General features: G+C 55.9%; 1 protein-coding gene across 4 annotated transcripts in view; it reads left to right on the top strand.

Moving 5' to 3' along the window:
• LOC137415939 (traf2 and NCK-interacting protein kinase-like) overlaps positions 1-22,072 on the top strand; it is a 353,089-nt gene that overhangs the window by 64,519 nt on the left and 266,498 nt on the right. For all 4 annotated transcript variants that reach the window (XR_013621224.1, XM_078767554.1, XM_078767553.1 and 1 more), the window contains exon 3: positions 4,491-4,547. Coding sequence is in view for 3 of the 4 variants with exons in the window: in XM_078767554.1 (XP_078623680.1) it covers positions 4,491-4,547 (57 nt within the window). In the remaining variant the exon portion in view is untranslated. The remainder of the gene's footprint in view (positions 1-4,490; positions 4,548-22,072) is intronic.

Genomic DNA, 22,072 nt, shown 5'->3' with positions numbered 1-22,072 from the left:
AATATCCTTTGCAGCCAAATCACCTGGTCATTGGCATGTCCAAATATCAGCTTCCTAACTGAAAAGGTGCCTGAGTTAATAATGGTCAGAAGAGAAATGAAATTTAATTAATTAAATAAGTACTTAATTAAACGCTAATAATTAAATAACTCCTCAATTAATTGATTATTCAAAAAACAAAAAATACCGTATTTGACAAAGGACTTGCTCACTACTGTGCCGAAATTTCAGCTTCCTAGCTCAAAGGATGGCTGAGATATCGTCCGGACAACCAAGAAAGAAAACAAACAAACAAACAAGAAACCAGAGTGAAAACTGAGTACTCTCTTTCAGCGTGCGTCACTGCCGAGCCCCCTTTGGTGCCCGGCAATGACGATTTGCAATGCCTGGAGATGGCATAGGAAAGGAGCGGTGTACAACAAACAAGAAACCAGAGTGAAAACTGAGTACTCTCTTTCAGCGTGCGTCACTGCCAAGCCCCCTTCGGTGCCCGGCAATGACGATTTGCAATGCCTGGAGGTGACATAGGAAAGGAGCGGTGTACAAAAAGTGTATGATGAAAAGTGTGTGATATTTGTTTGCGAGAAAGAGATTAAAGCCAGCCCGGTAGTTGTAGTTTGAGTGAGACAGAAAGTAAGACCAGCAATCCTGACATGGAGAGTGTAAGATGGTTCCGGGCGCCACTTTAACGCTCCGAAGTCAGGATGGTAGTACCACCCTGGGTGGTTGCTGTCTACAACCTACTACCTAGGTATTTTCAGCCCATGTTTCTCAAATGCCTCCTTCTACTCCCCCAGTACCTCCTGCATCTCCTGCCCTCTCTCCACCATAGCAGCCAGATCGTCCACATACAATATCCTCCCCAGGATATCTTTCATGTTTACCTTCCTACTTACCAGCTCCATCACCATGATAAACATGAGTGGGCTGAGAGCTTCCCTGCCTCAAACGATGTTCACAGTGAACTCCTCCGACATCCCAGGACCAACCAAATCTCTGCCCTTCGTTCCCTTGTACATCCCTTCCACCAACCTAACTTCTGCCTCCGTCACTCCCATCCATACCAGTGTCGCCACCACCATCTCTCTCGGGACAGTGTTGTAAGCCTTCTCCAGATCCACAAATCCCAATGCTATTTCATCTTGCACCTCCAACCTCTTCTCTACCAGCTGTCTCAGCACGAACATCCCATCCGTCGTTTCCCGACCCTTTCTGAAACCCTGCTGCTCTTCACTGATCTCCTTCTCCACACTCTTCCTTATCCTCCCATCCAGAACCTTCTCCAGCTCCTTCACGATATGAACAAGCGTTACGCCTAGGTCCCCCGTTGGGGAAGTGATGTGAGTTGACAAAGTGGAAGACGCAGAAAACATGCTATGATATGATATTTCGCTCACAAATTTCAGACATACATGGCGGCGGCCATCTTGGATTTTGACGTGGCGACCCAATTTTCAACATCATTCTTCCTTATGCCTAGGTACACCCACACACCAGATTAGAAGTTGGTACTTCGCTTATTTTTCAAGATATTCCACTCACAAATTTCAGACATACATGGCGGCGGCCATCTTGGATTTTGACGTGGCGACCCAATTTTCAATAGGGTTCTTCCTTATGCCAAGATACACCCACACACCAGATTATAGCCGGCGAAGCCGGTGTTGTGAATGAACGCGTACGTATTATGTTGAAAAGCCAGATTTTGCTGGATCCCTTGAGAATTTCGAAGCTTTGACGCACCAAATCGCTCAATGGAGGCCGCCATCTTGCGGATGCGGAAGTATGCATAAAAAATTGCGAAAAAGTTCAATAGGAGTTTGTTTCACCCGTCTTTGTTTGATTCACAATCTTATGCACCTCTAATTTGTAATTAAAATACTTTAAGACCAACCTCGTTCCCTGGGCCCACACAGACCCTGGTTATCTTCAACGAAAATCGTCACCAATTACCGGAACCAATGAGATTCGAGCATTTGAAAAAATATTTCAAAAAAGCTTTTTACCGCTTTTCGGACGCTGAAAACGGCATCAAATATTCTAAAATTGACGAAGAATTATTTTTTAGAAATCTCGCGGCCGTAGGGAATAGTTTTTCACGGCCGGAAATATCCGAAGTTGAGACGGAATTCACCAAGAAGGAAATTTTATAAATTTTAATCTCATCCAGAATGCAAATGGTGTCATTTTGAATTAGGTACGGTACCTACTACACCTACCTACTACCAACTACCTAACCCACTGATGCCATAGTGATGGGCAAAATAGTGACAAGAGGCTTTGGCTTCGCCGGCTCATTGCGGCTTTGCAGTCGGGTACTAGTAAGTTGGTACTTCGCTTATTTTTCAAGATATTTCGCTCACAAGGTTCAGACATATATATGGTGACGGCCATCTTGGATTTTGACGTGGCTACCCAATTTTCAATAGGGTTCTTCCTTATGCCTAGATACACCCACACACCAGATTAGAAGTTGGTACTTCGCTTATTAGTCCCCAACCGGTGTACACCGGAGGGGACTATAGGTTTGCACGCCATCCCTCCGTCCGTCAGTCCGTCAGTCCGTCAGTCTGTCAGTCCGTCAGTCTGTCACGCAAAGAACAGTTTTCCGGACTTTTTTTCTAAACGCTTAATGCTAATGATTTCAAACTTGGCACATCGTTTCCTCATGGTACGTTACAGGTCAGGTTCGAACTTCACGACGTTTCGATCATGTTTGACAAAGTTATGGCACTTTGAACTTTGGGAATTCTGATAATTCTGATGATCCTTAACTCAGTGCCATTTTAAGTTTTAATTTCCTTTAAAAAAGATTTTCTCTGCAATAATAGGACCGATTGAGATCAAATTTTCACCATAGGAGCGACTCGGCCTGTAGAATATTTTAATGGTAATTATGACGTCACAGGTCACGTGGTTCGGGCGCCATATTGTTTTTCGTGAAAACACGAAAACCCATTTTTCTCTGTAACGGCTGAACAAATCGAGGCCAAACTTTGCAGGCAGAATCGCATATCCATGACGAACAAAAAAGTCACCGAGCATGACGTCATGCGTCACATGGCTTTAGTGTTATGACGTTTTTAAGCATGAACCTTTAAAACCGAGCCCCTCCCTCATTTTTGATCCAATCGAGGGGAAACTTCACAGATTTGTTCCGCATGTCAGTCTACTAAAATGTCCTTTTGGAATTTGCGATAGCTTACGTGGTTTGGCAGATATCGTTAATTAAACGAAAATATTTTTTAAAAATGGATATCTCTTGAATCGCTTTATTAATCGACGTGAAACTTCATACTATAGTAGAAGTCATGAAGAGTAACAAGTGTGCGTAATTTCAAGATGATTGGATGTACGATCTGGAAGCTAGAAGTTGTTATTACGTGAAGAAGAAGAGGTGTGAAGAGTGCGGATTTAATTATTTATCACATGTACAGACTGAAAGCATTGTTGGACACGACCTGTCGCGGTCATTTTAACCTCAAATAAAATTCTAATTTAAGATTTGTCAATAGCTGAGGTATATTAACAAACGAATAAAACAGATTTGGTCAAATTCTGACTTTTTAAAATCGATCGCATTTGACAGAGTTGTGACAAGCTGAGGAAGAAGAAACCTCGCATTGGCTTCCCCAATGTGCCATAAAAAATGGATATCTTGAATCGCTAGTACCTCAGACCGTGAGTTGGTAATAGTTTATATAATTCACACAGTGCAATACGTGCAGGCCGCTCCACGGAGCGACCTTGTGGGCTTACCAACGAGGTGAGGTGTGACACACGTGTCTCAGCATACCTCAGATCAAGTTTGAAAAGCAGCATCAACCGTGCATAAATTTGCATATTCGATCATTTTTGACAAAGTTATGGCACTTTGAACTTTGGTAGGGGACATGTATTGCAGCGCAATACTCAGAATGCTTGTTTATCAAGATATTCCACTCACAATGTTCAGAAATACATGGCATCAGACATACATGGCGGCGGCCATCTTGGATTTTGACGTGGGTTGCTCCCACAGACCAAATTCGAATGCGGTCCTTCGCTTACGCACGTACGCACGCACGGACGGACGGACGGACGGACACACGGACGGAGGGGAAAACCATAGTCCCCCTTTTTCTCCGCGGTGCGACGGGGGACAATAAGGAGTGTAATGCCCCTGCACTGCCCTGGATCTTGAACATACCCCTTCCCCTTTCATATCGGTACAATTAACCGTGTCCTCCACCCCTCCAGAATTCAACAACCTCTTCATCCACGACATCGATGATAAAGCTGTACTGTGAATGTTGTAACCTGTAAGTGTTAAAAAATCCCTTGTTGTATTTCAAAGAGGCATGACACCCTGCTCAAGGTTCCTCAGTAGGATTAAATAATAAAATGGCTCCTCCACGAGATATTTCAGTGAAATAAAATGTGAAAATCAAACTTATGGTAATCATGCCTGCAATCAATTGTTGCACGTGTATTTTCTGGAACTCTTACAGGGGAAGCATGTGAATACAGGACAGTTGGCAGCTATCAAGGTGATGGGAATTACAGAGGTAAGTGCTTCATCTGATTCAACCGATCAACATTTGGGTTGGTCAAACTGATAATGTATGTCACCACTACTATGACTACTACAACTACTACTACAACTGAAAGTTTTTGGTCCAAGCCTTTGATGAACAGGCTGGCCAGGCCTGACGTTCGACTGAAGGTAATTTGGACAGGAATTAGTCGTTTGTTCAAGGTGCCTGAGATAACTCACATACTTTTTGCTAAGGGCACTGTGGGATTATTAACGTCCACTAAGTATAATGCTACACATGAGGCATCCAGTTTAAGGTCCATCTGATCACACTGCCCACAAAACACCATGGTGGCAGCTTGTAGTCAAGATAGGAATTCAACCCAGACTAGACAGCTCAACAATAAGTGTGTTACGCCTGCACCATCCTGTTGAACCAAATTGATAAATGTATCTGTATACTTGACTATCAAATGTATTGGGATGGCACACGCAACTTCAAATGAAGTCCCAAATTGCAAATGTCCAATGTTCCCACCATGCAAGACAGCGTGTGCTTTATGAAGATGCGAATCAGGAATCAAACTCAGTTGTAATCAAGGTGACATGAGGTAAATAGCTGGCTGACATTCAGCATGGAATCGTTATTAGGTGGCAGAACCATGCACGAGGAGCTTTTTAAAAGTGAACCCTTGGTAAAATCCTTATGATTGCTTTGCAAATTGATTCGTTGCAAGATTAATGTCACAAGGATATAAAACGACGCAGTGAATCTGGATTCTAAAGCATTTCATCCGCTCCTTTAATGAGATGGACTATTTCTGAGGTATCTAAAATCGTTCTTTCGGTCTTTCATGGAGAAATGATGGACTGTGGGTGATGACATCATTGGATTTTAAACTGACAACCGAATGAACACGCTTTAAGGAAATTCCTATGGACCATCATGTTTTCATGCATGTGAAGGAACTGCGCTCCAACGCGAGTCGAAAGAATTGACGCGACCAAAGACGGAATTCGTCCGAGTTGCTTTATTGAAACAAAACAGCTCAGGTATTCTGACAAGCCCGTTTATCGGGCAGCAATATATATACACATTTATGTCGGGAAGTTTGCCCGGCAAAAGCTATACCGGGAATGCCCGGGTGTCAAGGGCGAGCCTTGGAAAGGCGAGTCTGGACCTGCCCGGGCGTGTTTGGCTGCGGCCTGGCAAGTCGAGGCTGGGCGTGCCCGGACGCTCTGGGCGAGCCCTGGAAAGGCGATAGCGGGCATGCCCGGACGCTCTGGGCGAGCCCTGGAAAGGCGAGAGCGGGCATGCCCGGGAAAGACGAGACCGGGCGTGCCCGGGAGAGGCGCGTCTGGCCGTGTTCTGGCCGGTGCAAGGCGATTGTGTGCATCCAGCGGTAACCGCTACACACGCCCCTCCAGAATCGACCTGCACCGGCAGGGTCAATTTAAGGGGGTCCGGATGACCCGGCCGAAGCGACCCCTGGAGGGTCGTGGGGAGGGGTCCGACGTGGTGGTGGGTGGTCGAGCGGGGGGAACTGTGGACGGGGGGCGGCCTCGCCGTGGAGGAAGGGCCAACCGTGGTGGTCGGTCGACGTCCATGTGCGCCGGTTTGAGGCGGTCCACAGAAATCCGGTCCGGCCGGCCGCCGAAGTCGACGATGAAAGACTTGTCGCCCCGTCGCAGGACCCGGAAGGGCCCGTCGTACGGCGGCCGGAGTGGCCCCCGGTGCGCGTCATGACGCACAAAGACGTACTCCGCTGTGCGAAGCACCGGGGGGGACGTAGGACTGGGGGCCACCGTGGCGGGACGTCGGCACGGGGGCAAATCGTCGGGCGGCCTCCTGGAGGTCCGAGCGCTGGTGAGCGGCGGACCAGGGACTGGTAGCGTCGGGCACGAATTCGCCCGGGACGCGGAGCGGCTGGCCGTAGACGAGCTCGGCGGCGGACGCCTGGAGGTCTTCCTTGGGGGCCGTGCGAAGGCCCAAAAGGACCCACGGCAGCCGGTCCGCCCAACCATCGTCCTGAAGGCCGGCCATGAGTGCGGCCTTCATGGAGCGGTGAAACCGCTCGCACAACCCGTTGGCTTGGGGGTGGTAGGCCGTGGTGCGGTGCAGCGTGACTCCCAACGAACGGGCGACCGCGCCCCAAAGCTCAGACGTGAACTGTGGGCCGCGGTCGGACGAGATGTCCGCTGGTGCGCCGAAGCGCGCGACCCAGGTGGCGATGAACGCCTGCGCCACGTCGGCGGTGGTGGTGGAGGCGAGGGGCACGGCCTCCGGCCACCTGGTGGTTCTGTCCACCATGGTGAGCAGGTGGGTGAACCCCCGCGAGGGGGGCAGGGGACCCACCAGGTCCACGTGGACGTGGTCGAAACGCCGTTCAGGCACGGCGAAAGGTGCCAGCGGGGCCTGGGTGTGGCGGTGGACCTTGACCCGCTGGCAGGCCGTGCAGGCGTTGGCCCAGTCGCGGATGTTTCGTCGAAGGCCGTGCCAGACGAAACGCGCCGACACCAGCTTCTGAGAAGCTTTCCGGCCCGGGTGAGAAAGGCCGTGGATGGAGGCGAAGATGCGGCGCTGCCAGGAAACGGGCACGATGGGGCGAGGCTGGCCCTGGGAGACGTCGCAGAGCAGGACGGTGCCCGCGAAGGGAATGTCGGCCAGGCGGAGGCCCGTGTCCGCCGCACGGAGTGCCTGCACCGAGGCGTCGGTGGTCTGGTCGGCCGCCATGAGCGCGAAGTCCACGCCGAGGTGGACCGCGTTCGCGCTGGCCCGAGAAAGACAGTCGGCCACGGCGTTGTCTTTGCCGGCGACGTGCTGGATGTCCGTGGTGAACTCCGACACGGCGGAGAGGTGGCGCTGCTGGCGGGCCGACCACGGCTCCGTGACCTTAGCCATTGCGTAGACCAACGGCTTGTGGTCGACGAAAGCCGTGAACGGGCGGCCCTCCAGGAGGTGTCGGAAATGGCGAACGGCCAGGAATAGCCCGAGCAGCTCGCGGTCGAACGTGCTGTAGTTTAACTCGTTCGGCCGGAGTTGCCGGCTGAAAAAAGCGAGTGGCTGCCAAACCCCGTCTACCCATTGCTCATGGACGGCGCCCACCGCGTAGTTGGAGGCGTCCGTAGTGAGGGCGATGGGCGCGTTGAGCACCGGGTGAGCCAGCAGCGTTGCGTCGGCGAGGGCCCGTTTGGCACTGGCGAAGGCCGTGTCCATGGCCGCGGACCAAACAATGTCATGCTTGGCCGGCTTGCCCCGGAGGGCCTCGTAAAGGGGCTGCATGAGCTGAGCAGCGCGGGGCACGAATCGGTGATAAAAAATCACCATGCCGAGGAACTCTTGGAGGGCCTTGATGGAACGGGGACGCGGGAACGTGGTGATGGCCTCGACCTTGGTCGGCAGCGGCACGGCCCCGGTCTTGGTGATGTGGTGGCCCAAAAAGTCAACGGTCATCGCGCCGAAGTGGCATTTGACCGGGTTGACAATTAAGCCGTGCTCGCTGAGGCGACCGAACAGTGTTCGGAGGTGGAGGAGGTGCTCGGCGCGGGACGTGCTGGCGACGAGGATATCGTCCAGATAGACGAAAAGAAACAGCAGGTCGCGCAGCATGCCGTCCATCAAGCGCTGGAACGCCTGGGCCGCATTCTTGAGGCCAAACGGCATCCGCAAAAATTCGAACAGGCCGAACGGCGTGATGACGGCCGTCTTCGGGACGTCGGCCGCCCGGACAGGTACCTGGTGGTAGCCCCGTATCAGGTCAATTTTCGAAAAGATGACCCGTCCCGCCAAACGGGCGGAAAAGTCCTTAATATGCGGGATCGGGTACCTGTCGGGGGTGGTAGCGTCGTTGAGACGGCGGTAGTCGCCACACGGGCGCCATCCACCCCCCGGCTTTGGCACGATGTGCAGTGGCGAGGCCCACGCGCTATCGGAGCGCCGCACGATGCCGAGGTGCTCCAACGCATCGAACTCGGCCTTCGCCACGGTGAGCTTGGCCGGGTCAAGGCGGCGGGCCCTGGCATAGACCGGCGGGCCCGTAGTGGGTATGTGGTGCTCAATCCTGTGCCGCACCGCGATGGCCGAAAACGTCGGCCGCGTGAGGGCCGGGAATTCCGCGAGCAGGCGAGCGAACTCGTTCGCTGCCGGGAGGGCGCACGCCAGTTCGGTCGGCGCGGAGCTGCTCATCGTGCACGCCAGGGAGCTGAAGGTCTCGGCATTGACAAGGCGACGACGTTTGACGTCGACCAGCAGCCCGTACGCGCAGAGGAAGTCGGCGCCCAGCAAAGCCATGGGGGCGCAGGCGGTCACAAAAGTCCATTGAAAACGCTGGCTGCCGAAGCAGAGGGTGACGACGCGTGGGCCGAAAGTGCGTATGGCCGAGCCATTAGCAGCGACCAAAGAGGGGCCGCAAACGGCGTCCCGCCTGTCCTGCTCGGAGGCGGGTATGACGCTCAGTTGGGCGCCGGTGTCACACAGGAAACGCCGCCCAGACGCTTTGTCCCGAATAAACAGCAAGTTGCCCGAGTGGCCGGCGCTCATGGCTGGGAATGAACGCCGGCCCGGCCATTTCCCGACCTGCCGAAAGTGCACGGGGGCCGGCACATCCGAGCCTTGTGTCCGAACCTGGCGTGGTAATAACACCACGCCTGGTCAGGTGGAGGCCCCGGCCGTCGTGTCGGAAGCGGGCGGTGCGGCGTGGCGGCCGCCAGTTGCACCGGCAGTTCGGCCTCCAACCGCGCAGGGCGCTCGGGCGTCGTGGGCGTCGCCTGGGAACGGCGGCGGGCTCCAGGTAACCGCGCCGATGTGCTGGCCCACCGACGAGATCTTATCGGCTTCCCTGGCGAGGGCGCGGGAATCCGTGATCAACGTGCCAGCCAGGGCGAGGCGTACCGGGTGAGGCAGCTGGCGAAGGAACAGCTCGCGGAACAGAAAATCCGGAGAGTGCTCACCGAGCAACGAGAGCATATAGTCCATGCGCTCTGACGGGCGCGTGTCGCCGAGCTCGGGCAGAGCGAGCAGGCGCCATGCGCCTGCTGCCGGTGAGAGGGTGAAAGCGTCGAGGAGGAGTGTCTTCAGCGCATCGTATTTGTCAGCAGCCGGCGGGTGCTCGAGGAGGCTCAAGGCGCGGGCCGCGGTGGCGGAACCGAGCGCCGCCACAACATGGTGGAAGCAGGTGTCGTCCGCGGTGATGCCTCGCAGGGCGAACTGAGAGTCCGCCTGAGCGAACCAAACAGCCGCGTGAGCCTCCCAGAAGGTAGGCAGTTTAAGCGTCACTGCCGTATCCATGTCGGTAGGTCACCAATGAAGGAACTGCGCTCCAACGCGAGTCGAAAGAATTGATGCGACCAAAGACGGAATTCGTCCGAGTTGCTTTATTGAAACAAAACAGCTCAGGTATTCTGACAAGCCCGTTTATCGGGCAGCAATATATATACACATTTATGTCGGGAAGTTTGCCCGGCAAAAGCTATACCGGGCATGCCCGGGTGTCAAGGGCGAGCCTTGGAAAGGCGAGTCTGGACCTGCCCGGGCGTGTTTGGCTGCGGCCTGGCAAGTCGAGGCTGGGCGTGCCCGGGCGCTCTGGGCGAGCCCTGGAAAGGCGATAGCGGGCATGCCCGGACGCTCTGGGCGAGCCCTGGAAAGGCGATAGCGGGCATGCCCGGACGCTCTGGGCGAGCCCTGAAAAGGCGATAGCGGGCATGCCCGGACGCTCTGGGCGAGCCCTGGAAAGGCGAGAGCGGGCATGCCCGGGAAAGACGAGACCGGGCGTGCCAGGGAGGTTCGGGCGTGCCCGGGAACAGTGAGTCCGGGCATGCCCGGGAGAGGCGCGTCTGGCCGTGTTCTGGCCGGTGCAAGGCGATTGTGTGCATCCAGTGGTAACCGCTACACATGTGTCAAAAGGGGGAGGTCATTTTGGTAATCTGTCAAGTTTTGAGGTTGAAATGCATTTTAATTCCGTTCAATATTGACAAGGAAAGCACTACTGATGTTGTATGTATATATATATATATATATATATATATATATATATATATATATATACATACATACATACATACATACATATACACACTACATAGCCAAAATTATGTGGACACCCGAACATCACACCCGTATGTGCTCGTCGAACATCTCATTCCGAAATAATGAGCATTAATATGGAGTTGGTCCCCCCTTTGCTGCTATAACAGCCTCCACTCTTCTTCGAAGGTTTTCCACTAGATGTTGGAACATTGCTGCAGAGATTTGCTTCCATTCAGCCACAAGAGCATTAGTGAGGTTAGGCACTGATGTTGGGCGATTATGCCTGGCTCGCAGTCGGCGTTCTAATTCATCAAAAAGGTATTCGACTGGGTTGAGGTCAGGGCTCTGTGTAAGCCAGTCAAGTTCTTCCACACCGATCTCGACAAACCATTTCTGTATGGACCTTGCTTTGTGCACGGGGGCATTGTCATGCTGAAACAGGAAAGGGCCTTCCCCAAACTGTTGCCACAAAGTTGGAAGCACACAATCGTCGAGAATGTCATTGTAATGCTGTAGCGTTAAGATTTCCCTTCACTGGAACTAAGGGGCCCAGCCCGAAACATGAAAAACAGCCCCAGACCATTATTCCTCCTCCACCAAACTTTACATTTGGCACTATGCATTCGGGCAGGTAGTGTTTTCCTGGCATCCGCCAAACTCAGATTCGTCCGTCAGACTGCCAGATGGTGAAGCGTGATTAATCACTCTGGAGAACGCGTTTCCACTGCTCCAGAGTCCAATGGCAGCGACCTTTACACCGCTCCAGCCGAGGCTTGGCATTGCGCATGGTGATCTTAGGCTTGTGTGCAGCTGCTCAGCCATGGAAACCCATTTCATGAAGCTCCCGTCGAACAGTTGTTGTGCTGACGTTGCTTCCAGAGGCAGTTTGGAACTCGGTAGTGAGTGTTGCAACCGAGGACAGACCATTTTTCCGTGCTTCAACACTCGGCGGACCCGTTCTGTGAACTTGGGTGGCCTACCACTTCGCGGCTGAGCTGTTGTTGCTCCTAGATATTTCCACTTCACAATAACAGCTCTTACAGTTGACCGGGGCAGCTCTAGCAGGGCAGAAATTTGACGAACTGACTTTTTGGAAAGGTGGCATCCGATGACGGTGCCACGGCCCTCGGCCCATTCTACTGCCAATGTTTGTCTATGGAGATTGCATGGCTGTGTGCTTGATTATATATACCTGCCAGCAATGGGTGTGGCTGAAACAACCAAATTCACTAATTAGAAGGGGTGTCCACATACTTTTGGCAATTGTGGTGTGTGTGTGTGTGTGTGTGTGTGTGTGTGTGTGTGTGTGTGTGTGTGTGTGTGTGTGTGTGTGTGTGTGTGTGTGTGTGTGTCATTCATCATTCTATGTATGTACTGTATATATGTCATTCTTAATCTCATTTCACCAATAATTGTCAAGACCATCACCCTAGAAAGCCAATGTGGCTTTTGTGCTTGACATAGCACGACCGATATGATGTTCTCTGCTCGTCAACTTCAGGAAAAGAGCAGAGAACAACATTGCGATCTATACCTGGCCTTCATCTACCTTACGAAAGAGTCTGATCTGGTCAGTAGAGAAGGCCTGTGGAAGCTACTGTACAAAGTCGGCTGTCCCAATAAGTTGATCAACATCATCAGATCCTTCCAAGATGGCATGGTTGCTCATGTGAGGGGACAGTGAATGCACTTCTGAATCGTTTCTTGTTATCAATGGCACACAGCAAGGCTGTGTCCTAGCTTCCCTATTATTTAGTATTTTATTCATTTTCATTTTTCTTTTTCATTATTTATTTATTTTCAAAAAATTAATTTTTTATTTAGCATTGTGTTTTCCTCTATGCTTCATGATGACTTCGACAATTACATCTGAGGAGTGATGATCCACTTTCACACCAAAGGTAGTCTTTAATTTGCTTTTGTGCTGTCTTTCCCTCGCGGTCCCACTGTGCTGTCTTTCCCTCGCGGTCCCTTTGTGCTGTCTTTCCCTCGCTGTCCCACTGTGCTGTCTTTCCCTCGCGGTCCCACTGTACTGTCTTTCCCTCGTGGTCCCTCTGTGCTGTCTTTCCCTCGCGGTCCCCTGTGCTGTCTTTCCCTCGCGGTCCCCCTGTACTGTCTTTCCCTCGCGGTGCCCCTGTGCTGTCTTTCCCTCGTGGTCCCCCTGTACTGTCTTTCCCTCGCAGTCCCTTTGCGCTGTCTTTCCCTCGCGGTGCCCCTGTGCTGTCTTTCCCTCGCGGTCCCCCTGTACTGTCTTTCCCTCATGGGTCCACTGTGCTGTCTTTCCCTCTTGGTGCCCCTGTGCTGTCTTTCCCTCGCGGTCCCTCTGTGCTGTCTTTCCCTCGCGGTCCCCTGTGCTGTCTTTCCCTCGCGGTCCCCCTGTACTGTCTTTCCCTCGCGGTGCCCCTGTGCTGTCTTTCCCTCGTGGTCCCCCTGTACTGTCTTTCCCTCGCAGTCCCTTTGCGCTGTCTTTCCCTCGCGGTGCCCCTGTGCTGTCTTTCCCTCGCGGTCCCCCTGTACTGTCTTTCCCTCATGGGTCCACTGTGCTGTCTTTCCCTCTTGGTGCCCCTGTGCTGTCTTTCCCTCGCGGTCCCACTGTGCTGTCTTTCCCTCGCGGTCCCACTGTGCTGTCTTTCTCTCACGGTCCCCCTGTGCTGTCTTTCCCTCGCGGTCCCTCTGTGCTGTCTTTCCCTCACGGTCCCTCTGTGCTGTCTTTCCCTCGCGGTCCCTCTGTGCTGTCTTTCCCTCGTGGTCCCACTGTGCTGTCTTTCCCTCGCGGTCCCCCTGTGCTGTCTTTCCCTCACAGTCCCTCTGTGCTGTCTTTCCCTCGCGGCCCCTCTGTGCTGTCTTTCCCTCGCGGTCCCTCTGTGCTGTCTTTCCCTCGCGGTCCCTCTGTGCTGTCTTTCCCTCGCGGTCCCTCTGTGCTGTCTTTCCCTCGCGGTCCCAACTGTACTGTCTTTCCCTCACGGTCCCTCTGCACTCTCTTTCCCTCGCGGTCCCTCTGTGCTGTCTTTCCCTCGCGGTCCCTCTGTGCTGTCTTTCCCTCCCGGTCCCTCTGTACTGTCTTTCCCTCGCGGTCCCAACTGTACTGTCTTTCCCTCGCGGTCCCTTTGTGCTGTCTTTTCCTCGCGGTCCCTCTGTGCTGTCTTTCCCTCGCGGTCCCTCTGTGCTGTCTTTCCCTCGCGGTCCCCCTGTACTGTCTTTCCCTCGCGGTGCCCCTGTGCTGTCTTTCCCTCGTGGTCCCCCTGTACTGTCTTTCCCTCGCAGTCCCTTTGCGCTGTCTTTCCCTCGCGGTGCCCCTGTGCTGTCTTTCCCTCGCGGTCCCCCTGTGCTGTCTTTCCCTCGTGGGTCCACTGTGCTGTCTTTCCCTCTTGGTGCCCCTGTGCTGTCTTTCCCTCGCGGTCCCTCTGTGCTGTCTTTCCCTCGCGGTCCCACTGTGCTGTCTTTCCCTCGCGGTCCCACTGTGCTGTCTTTCTCTCACGGTCCCCCTGTGCTGTCTTTCCCTCGCGGTCCCTCTGTGCTGTCTTTCCCTCACGGTCCCTCTGTGCTGTCTTTCCCTCGCGGTCCCTCTGTGCTGTCTTTCCCTCGTGGTCCCACTGTGCTGTCTTTCCCTCGTGGTCCCACTGTGCTGTCTTTCCCTCGCGGTCCCCCTGTGCTGTCTTTCCCTCACAGTCCCTCTGTGCTGTCTTTCCCTCGCGGCCCCTCTGTGCTGTCTTTCCCTCGCGGTCCCTCTGTGCTGTCTTTCCCTCGCGGTCCCTCTGTGCTGTCTTTCCCTCGCGGTCCCTCTGTGCTGTCTTTCCCTCGCGGTCCCAACTGTACTGTCTTTCCCTCACGGTCCCTCTGTACTCTCTTTCCCTCGCGGTCCCTCTGTGCTGTCTTTCCCTCGCGGTCCCTCTGTGCTGTCTTTCCCTCCCGGTCCCTCTGTACTGTCTTTCCCTCGCGGTCCCAACTGTACTGTCTTTCCCTCGCGGTCCCTTTGTGCTGTCTTTTCCTCGTGGTCCCTCTGTGCTGTCTTTCCCTCGCGGTCCCTCTGTGCTGTCTTTCCCTCGTGGTCCCCCTGTGCTGTCTTTCTCTCGCGGTCCCTCTGTGCTGTCTTTTCCTCACGGTCCCTCTGTACTGTCTTTCCCTCGTGGTCCCTTTGTGCTGTCTTTCCCTCGCGGTCCCACTGTGCTGTCTTTCCCTCGTGGTCCCACTGTGCTGTCTTTTCCTCGCGATCCCTCTGTGCTGTGTTTCCCTCGCGGTCCCACTGTGCTGTCTTTCCCTCACGGTCCCACTGTGCTGTCTTTCCCTCGCGGTCCCACTGTGCTGTATTTCCCTCGCGGTCCCTCTGTTCTGTCTTTCCCTCGTGGTGCCCTTGTGCTGTCTTTCCCTCGCGGTCCCTCTGTGCTGTCTTTCCCTCGTGGTCCCTCTGTGCTGTCTTTCCCTCGCGGTCCCACTGTGCTGTCTTTCCCTCGCGGTCCCACTGTACTGTCTTTCCCTCATGGTCCCTCTGTGCTGTCTTTCCCTCGTGGTCCCCTGTGCTGTCTTTCTCTCGCGGTCCCTCTGTGCTGTCTTTCCCTTGCGGTCCCTCTGTGCTGTCTTTCCCTCGCGGTCCCTCTGTGCTGTCTTTCCCTTGCGGTCCCGCTGTGCTGTCTTTCCCTCGCGGTCCCCCTGTCTGTCCCCCTGTCTGTCCCCCTGTCTGTCCCCCTCCCTCGCGCCCCCCCCTGTGCTGTCTTTCCCTCGCGGTCCCCCTGTGCTGTCTTTCCCTCGTGGTCCCCCTGTGCTGTCTTTCCCTCGCGGTCCCCCTGTGCTGTCTTTCCCTCGCGGTCCCACTGTGCTGTCTTTCCCTCGCGGTCCCCCTGTGCTGTCTTTCCCTCGCGGTCCCCCTGTGCTGTCTTTCCCTCGTGGTCCCCCTGTACTGTCTTTCCCTCGCGGTGCCCCTGTGCTGTCTTTCCCTCGTGGTCCCCCTGTACTGTCTTTCCCTCGCAGTCCCTTTGCGCTGTCTTTCCCTCGCGGTGCCCCTGTGCTGTCTTTCCCTCGCGGTCCCCCTGTACTGTCTTTCCCTCATGGGTCCACTGTGCTGTCTTTCCCTCTTGGTGCCCCTGTGCTGTCTTTCCCTCGCGGTCCCTCTGTGCTGTCTTTCCCTCGCGGTCCCACTGTGCTGTCTTTCCCTCGCGGTCCCACTGTGCTGTCTTTCTCTCACGGTCCCCCTGTGCTGTCTTTCCCTCGCGGTCCCTCTGTGCTGTCTTTCCCTCACGGTCCCTCTGTGCTGTCTTTCCCTCGCGGTCCCTCTGTGCTGTCTTTCCCTCGTGGTCCCACTGTGCTGTCTTTCCCTCGCGGTCCCCCTGTGCTGTCTTTCCCTCACAGTCCCTCTGTGCTGTCTTTCCCTCGCGGCCCCTCTGTGCTGTCTTTCCCTCGCGGTCCCTCTGTGCTGTCTTTCCCTCGCGGTCCCTCTGTGCTGTCTTTCCCTCGCGGTCCCTCTGTGCTGTCTTTCCCTCGCGGTCCCAACTGTACTGTCTTTCCCTCACGGTCCCTCTGTACTCTCTTTCCCTCGCGGTCCCTCTGTGCTGTCTTTCCCTCGCGGTCCCTCTGTGCTGTCTTTCCCTCCCGGTCCCTCTGTACTGTCTTTCCCTCGCGGTCCCAACTGTACTGTCTTTCCCTCGCGGTCCCTTTGTGCTGTCTTTTCCTCGCGGTCCCTCTGTGCTGTCTTTCCCTCGCGGTCCCTCTGTGCTGTCTTTCCCTCGCGGTCCCCCTGTACTGTCTTTCCCTCGCGGTGCCCCTGTGCTGTCTTTCCCTCGTGGTCCCCCTGTACTGTCTTTCCCTCGCAGTCCCTTTGCGCTGTCTTTCCCTCGCGGTGCCCCTGTGCTGTCTTTCCCTCGCGGTCCCCCTGTGCTGTCTTTCCCTCGTGGGTCCACTGTGCTGTCTTTCCCTCTTGGTGCCCCTGTGCTGTCTTTCCCTCGCGGTCCCTCTGTGCTGTCTTTCCCTCGCGGTCCCACTGTGCTGTCTTTCCCTCGTGGTCCCACTGTGCTGTCTTTCTCTCACGGTCCCCCTGTGCTGTCTTTCCCTCGCGGTCCCTCTGTGCTGTCTTTCCCTCACGGTCCCTCTGTGCTGTCTTTCCCTCGCGGTCCCTCTGTGCTGTCTTTCCCTCGTGGTCCCACTGTGCTGTCTTTCCCTCGCGGTCCCCCTGTGCTGTCTTTCCCTCACAGTCCCTCTGTGCTGTCTTTCCCTCGCGGCCCCTCTGTGCTGTCTTTCCCTCGCGGTCCCTCTGTGCTGTCTTTCCCTCGCGGTCCCTCTGTGCTGTCTTTCCCTCGCGGTCCCTCTGTGCTGTCTTTCCCTCGCGGTCCCAACTGTACTGTCTTTCCCTCACGGTCCCTCTGTACTCTCTTTCCCTCGCGGTCCCTCTGTGCTGTCTTTCCCTCGCGGTCCCTCTGTGCTGTCTTTCCCTCCCGGTCCCTCTGTACTGTCTTTCCCTCGCGGTCCCAACTGTACTGTCTTTCCCTCGCGGTCCCTTTGTGCTGTCTTTTCCTCGTGGTCCCTCTGTGCTGTCTTTCCCTCGCGGTCCCTCTGTGCTGTCTTTCCCTCGTGGTCCCCCTGTGCTGTCTTTCTCTCGCGGTCCCTCTGTGCTGTCTTTTCCTCACGGTCCCTCTGTACTGTCTTTCCCTCGTGGTCCCTTTGTGCTGTCTTTCCCTCGCGGTCCCACTGTGCTGTCTTTCCCTCGTGGTCCCACTGTGCTGTCTTTTCCTCGCGATCCCTCTGTGCTGTGTTTCCCTCGCGGTCCCACTGTGCTGTCTTTCCCTCACGGTCCCACTGTGCTGTCTTTCCCTCGCGGTCCCACTGTGCTGTATTTCCCTCGCGGTCCCTCTGTTCTGTCTTTCCCTCGTGGTGCCCTTGTGCTGTCTTTCCCTCGCGGTCCCTCTGTGCTGTCTTTCCCTCGTGGTCCCTCTGTGCTGTCTTTCCCTCGCGGTCCCACTGTGCTGTCTTTCCCTCGCGGTCCCACTGTACTGTCTTTCCCTCATGGTCCCTCTGTGCTGTCTTTCCCTCGTGGTCCCCTGTGCTGTCTTTCTCTCGCGGTCCCTCTGTGCTGTCTTTCCCTTGCGGTCCCTCTGTGCTGTCTTTCCCTCGCGGTCCCTCTGTGCTGTCTTTCCCTTGCGGTCCCGCTGTGCTGTCTTTCCCTCGCGGTCCCCCTGTCTGTCCCCCTGTCTGTCCCCCTGTCTGTCCCCCTCCCTCGCGCCCCCCCCCCCTGTGCTGTCTTTCCCTCGCGGTCCCCCTGTGCTGTCTTTCCCTCGTGGTCCCCCTGTGCTGTCTTTCCCTCGCGGTCCCCCTGTGCTGTCTTTCCCTCGCGGTCCCACTGTGCTGTCTTTCCCTCGCGGTCCCCCTGTGCTGTCTTTCCCTCGCGGTCCCCCTGTGCTGTCTTTCCCTCGCGGTCCCCCTGTGCTGTCTTTCCCTCGCGGTCCCCCTGTGCTGTCTTTCCCTCGCGGTCCCCCTGTGCTGTCTTTCCCTCGCGGTCCCCCTGTGCTGTCTTTCCCTCGCGGTCCCCCTGTACTGTCTTTCCCTCGCGGTTGTCAGCTCTTTCACGAGCCTCGATTCAGTATAAATAATAAATAAAAAATAAAAAGCGTCATAATGCCAAGTTCAGAATCGCAGAAATGTTGTTCCTTGATCGACTTTTAGCCGATGACTGCACACTTTTAAGTCGTAATCTCGAAGATATGCAATTTATTGTCACCTCCTTTGCACAATCTGATCGTCGCTATTGCCTTTTGATTAGCCTCAAGAAGACAGAGGCTATGCTTCAGCCAAGACTAGAAGGTGCATATACCATCCCTTCCATTACCAGCGATGCCACGCCACTCAGAGTTGTAGATACGTTCTGCTACCTTGGAGGAGTCCTCTCTCAAAATACAATGATTGACGACAAAGAAGCATCAAGACTCGGTAAAGCATGTGTGTCCTTTGGTAGATTGACACATCACCTTTGCCATGAACGTGGCATTCGCCTGGACACCAAGATCAGTGTCTATCATGCCGTTGTCTTCTTGACACTCCTTTATGGATGTGAATGTTGGACACCCTATCATCACCATATCAAACGCCTTTATCAATTCCATATGTGATGCCTTCACAAGATTCTTGGCATCACCTGGCGAGACAGAATAGCTAACACCTCATAATCTAGACGTTGTCGTATTCAAGGAATTAAGTATTTCCTGATGCAAGCCCAGCTTTGTTGGTCAGGACACCTCACACGCATGGAATACCATAGAATCCCAAGAGCACTTTCTATGGACAACTTAACGTGATGATGGACAAAGAAAGTGTTATAAGGACATCCTTAAGTCTACACCCAAGTATTGTGCCATTCCAGTTGTCACCTGGGAACATCAGGCCACAAACAGGTCAGCTTGGAGTAACATTTGCCGCAAAGGCCTGGCCCACTTTGAATGTGAAAGACTTGCTATTGAGAGACAGCAGAAGCAAGAAAGAAAAATCTGCCAGTATCCATTTCCGCAAGGACCAGTCTATACATGGGATGTTTGTTGTAGATGCTGTTGGTCCTGCATTGGACTATACAGCCAACGCACAATGCTTCGTGAGCACGCCAGTGAAGGGTAGAGATTTGTCCAAAGCGACGACTCACACCATCCTATGTGTGTATATATACAGTAGATATATAGATATAGATGCATGTGTGGCGGACACAAAAGCCCACTGGCGTGGTGACATCATTCCACGCACCAAGTGGGCGGTGGCCACGTCCGAGGGGTAGGCGTGGCCTCATGAGAGACACCGGGCGCCCAGCCCGGAGCGGTACAGTGTTACAGTGTAGTCTTGAATAAAGGCGTTTATATGTTACCGCTTGTCCGCTTCCTCCTTGCTCACAAGCAGCGCGCGTAACGCCGCGCTTTATTGGTGACCCCGACGTGATGGATGTCCGTCGTGTACTCGGACACGGCCGAGAGGTGACGCTGCTGCCGGGCCGACCACGGCTCGGTGACCTTGCCCATCGCGAAGATCAGCGGCTTGTGGTCGACGAAGGCAGTGAACGCCCGGCCCTCGAGCAGATGGCGGAAGTGCCTGACCGCCAAGTGAAGTCCGAGCAACTCGCGGTCGAAGGTACTGTAACGGCGTTCGGGCGGGCGAAGCTGCCGGCTAAAGAACGCCAGCGGTTGCCAAGCTCCACGCACCCATTGCTCGTGCACCGCGCCCACCGCGTAGTCCGAGGCATCGGTGGTGAGGGCGATCGGTGCATCGGGCGCCGGGTGCGCGAGCATGGTGGCGTTAGCCAAGGCGAGCTTCGCGCCCGTGAACGCCGTGTGCATCTGCTCGGTCCAGGTAACGTCGCCTTTGCCCGGCTTACCTCGGAGAGCTTCGTGCAGGGGGCGCAGGAGCTGGGCGATACGGGGCAGGAACCGATGGTAAAAGTTCACCATGCCCAGGAACTCCTGCAGCCCTCTGATCGTGCGGGGGCGCGGAAACCCCTTCACCGCCTCCACCTTGGCCGGCAGGGGGACGGCTCCGTGCCTGGTGACACGGTGCCCCAGAAAATCGATTGTGGCGGCGCCGAACCGGCACTTTGCGGGGTTCACAATCAGGCCATGCTGGCCCAGGCGTTCGAAGAGCGTGCGGAGGTGGCGTAGGTGCTCTTCGCGGGACGCGCTGGCGACGAGGATATCGTCCAGGTAGACGAAGACAAAATCCAAGTCGCGCAGGACACTGTCCATCAGTCGCTGGAACGCCTGAGCCGCATTCTTCAGACCGAAGGGCATGCGCAGGAACTCGAAGAGTCCGAATGGCGTGATGACCGCCGTCTTCGGGACGTCCTCCGGCCTGACGGGGACCTGATGGTAGCCGCGTATGAGGTCCACCTTCGAGAAGAAGGACCTGCCCGCCAAACGGGCGGAAAAGTCCTGAATGTGGGGGACGGGGTAGCGGTCGGGAGTCGTGGCGTCATTGAGACGGCGATAGTCCCCGCACGGTCGCCATCCCCCGCCGGGCTTCGGCACGATGTGCAGCGGCGACGCCCAAGCGCTCTCTGAGCGCCGAACGATGCCGAGTCGCTCCAGGGTAGCGAACTCCGCTTTTGCCACCGCCAGCTTCGTCGGCTCGAGGCGGCGTGCCCGGGCGTAGACCGGTGGCCCGACGGTGGGGATGTGATGGGCCACCCCGTGCTTGACGGCCCCCGCCGAGAAGGTGGGCCGCGTGAGGGCCGGGAAACCGGCGAGGAGGCGGGTGAATGCGTCCGCTGCCGGAAGCGTACAGACCAACGTGGCCGGAACCGAATCGTTCGGCAAGCCGCTTGGCAAGCCGCTCGTTGAGCTGGGCAACGCACATGCGAGCGAGCTGAACGTCTCGGCCTGGACAAGCCGTCTGCGCTTGACGTCGACCAGGAGCCCATTAGCGCACAGGAAGTCCGCGCCAAGCAGTGCCATGGGCACGTCGGCGGTGACGAACGTCCATCGGAAAACCTGCCCTCCAAACCGCAGAGAGAGGCAGCGTTTTCCGTACGTACGGATGGGCGTCCCGTTCGCGGCAAGCAGCGCGGGGCCCCCACCCGCGGCGTGCTTGTCTGACATGCCGGCGGGAATGACACTCACCTGTGCTCCCGTGTCGCACAGGTAACGGCGCCCGGAGAAGGTGTCCGTTATGAACAGCAGGCTGCTCGAACGGCCGGCGCTCATCGCCACAATTGAGCGCCGGCCCGGGCGTTTCCCGACCCGTTGAAGGAGCACGGCGGATGACACCGCCGAGCTTCGTGGCCGAACTTGGCGTGGAACCAGCACCAGGTGGTGGAGCTGGAGGAGCGCGGCTGGCTCCGCCAGGCCGGTGGAGTCGACGGGTTTCCCCGCGGTGGCGGTTTTCGCCGCGGCGGTGGGCGGGGCGTGGCGGCGTTCACGAGGTGCGTATCAGCATGCTGCTGAACCACAGCGTGCTGTAGAAGATGATGCTGTGGAACAGCAGCGTCGAAGGCCGTGACGGCCACGCCAACGCTCGCCCGCGTGTCCGAAGCGGCGAAGTACTTGTCCGCCTCGGCCGCCAATGCTCGGGGTTCCGTTAGCCCGGTCCCGGCCAACGCGAGGCGAACCTGCGCTGGAAGTTGGCGACGGAAAAGCGCCCGGAATAGCGAACCGGGGGCTTCGTCGCCCAACAGTGACAGCATATGGTCCCTTCGGACCGACGGGCGCGTCTCACCGAGCTCGGGGAGATCCAGGAGGCGGTCGGCCCGTGCGTCGTCCGTGAGTCTGAACGTGGCTAGGAGTAGCCGCTTGAGTGCCTCGTACTTGTGGCCGTCCGGTGGGTGGCGAAGGACGGACACAACTCGAGCGGCCGTGCCGGGCCCGAGGGAGGCGACGACGTGGCAGTAGCGCGTGTCATCGCCGGTGAGGTGCCGAAGCTGAAATTGGGCTTCGGCCTGGACGAACCAGACTTCGGCCTGAGCCTCCCAAAATTCCGGAAGTTTGACGAAGGCGGCCATGGCGATGGCGTCGCGTGTGGAAGGATCGCTCCGGCAGATCCAACGTCGAGGGTCACCAATTGTGGTCACATGTATATATACT

The sequence above is a fragment of the Myxine glutinosa genome, chromosome 13 (assembly GCF_964187855.1).
Source record: "Myxine glutinosa chromosome 13, kmMyxGlut1.1, whole genome shotgun sequence".
Classification (NCBI taxonomy): domain Eukaryota; kingdom Metazoa; phylum Chordata; class Myxini; order Myxiniformes; family Myxinidae; genus Myxine; species Myxine glutinosa.
The sequence above is the reverse complement of the archived record's forward strand: the minus strand, read 5'-3'. Positions and strand labels throughout refer to the sequence as shown.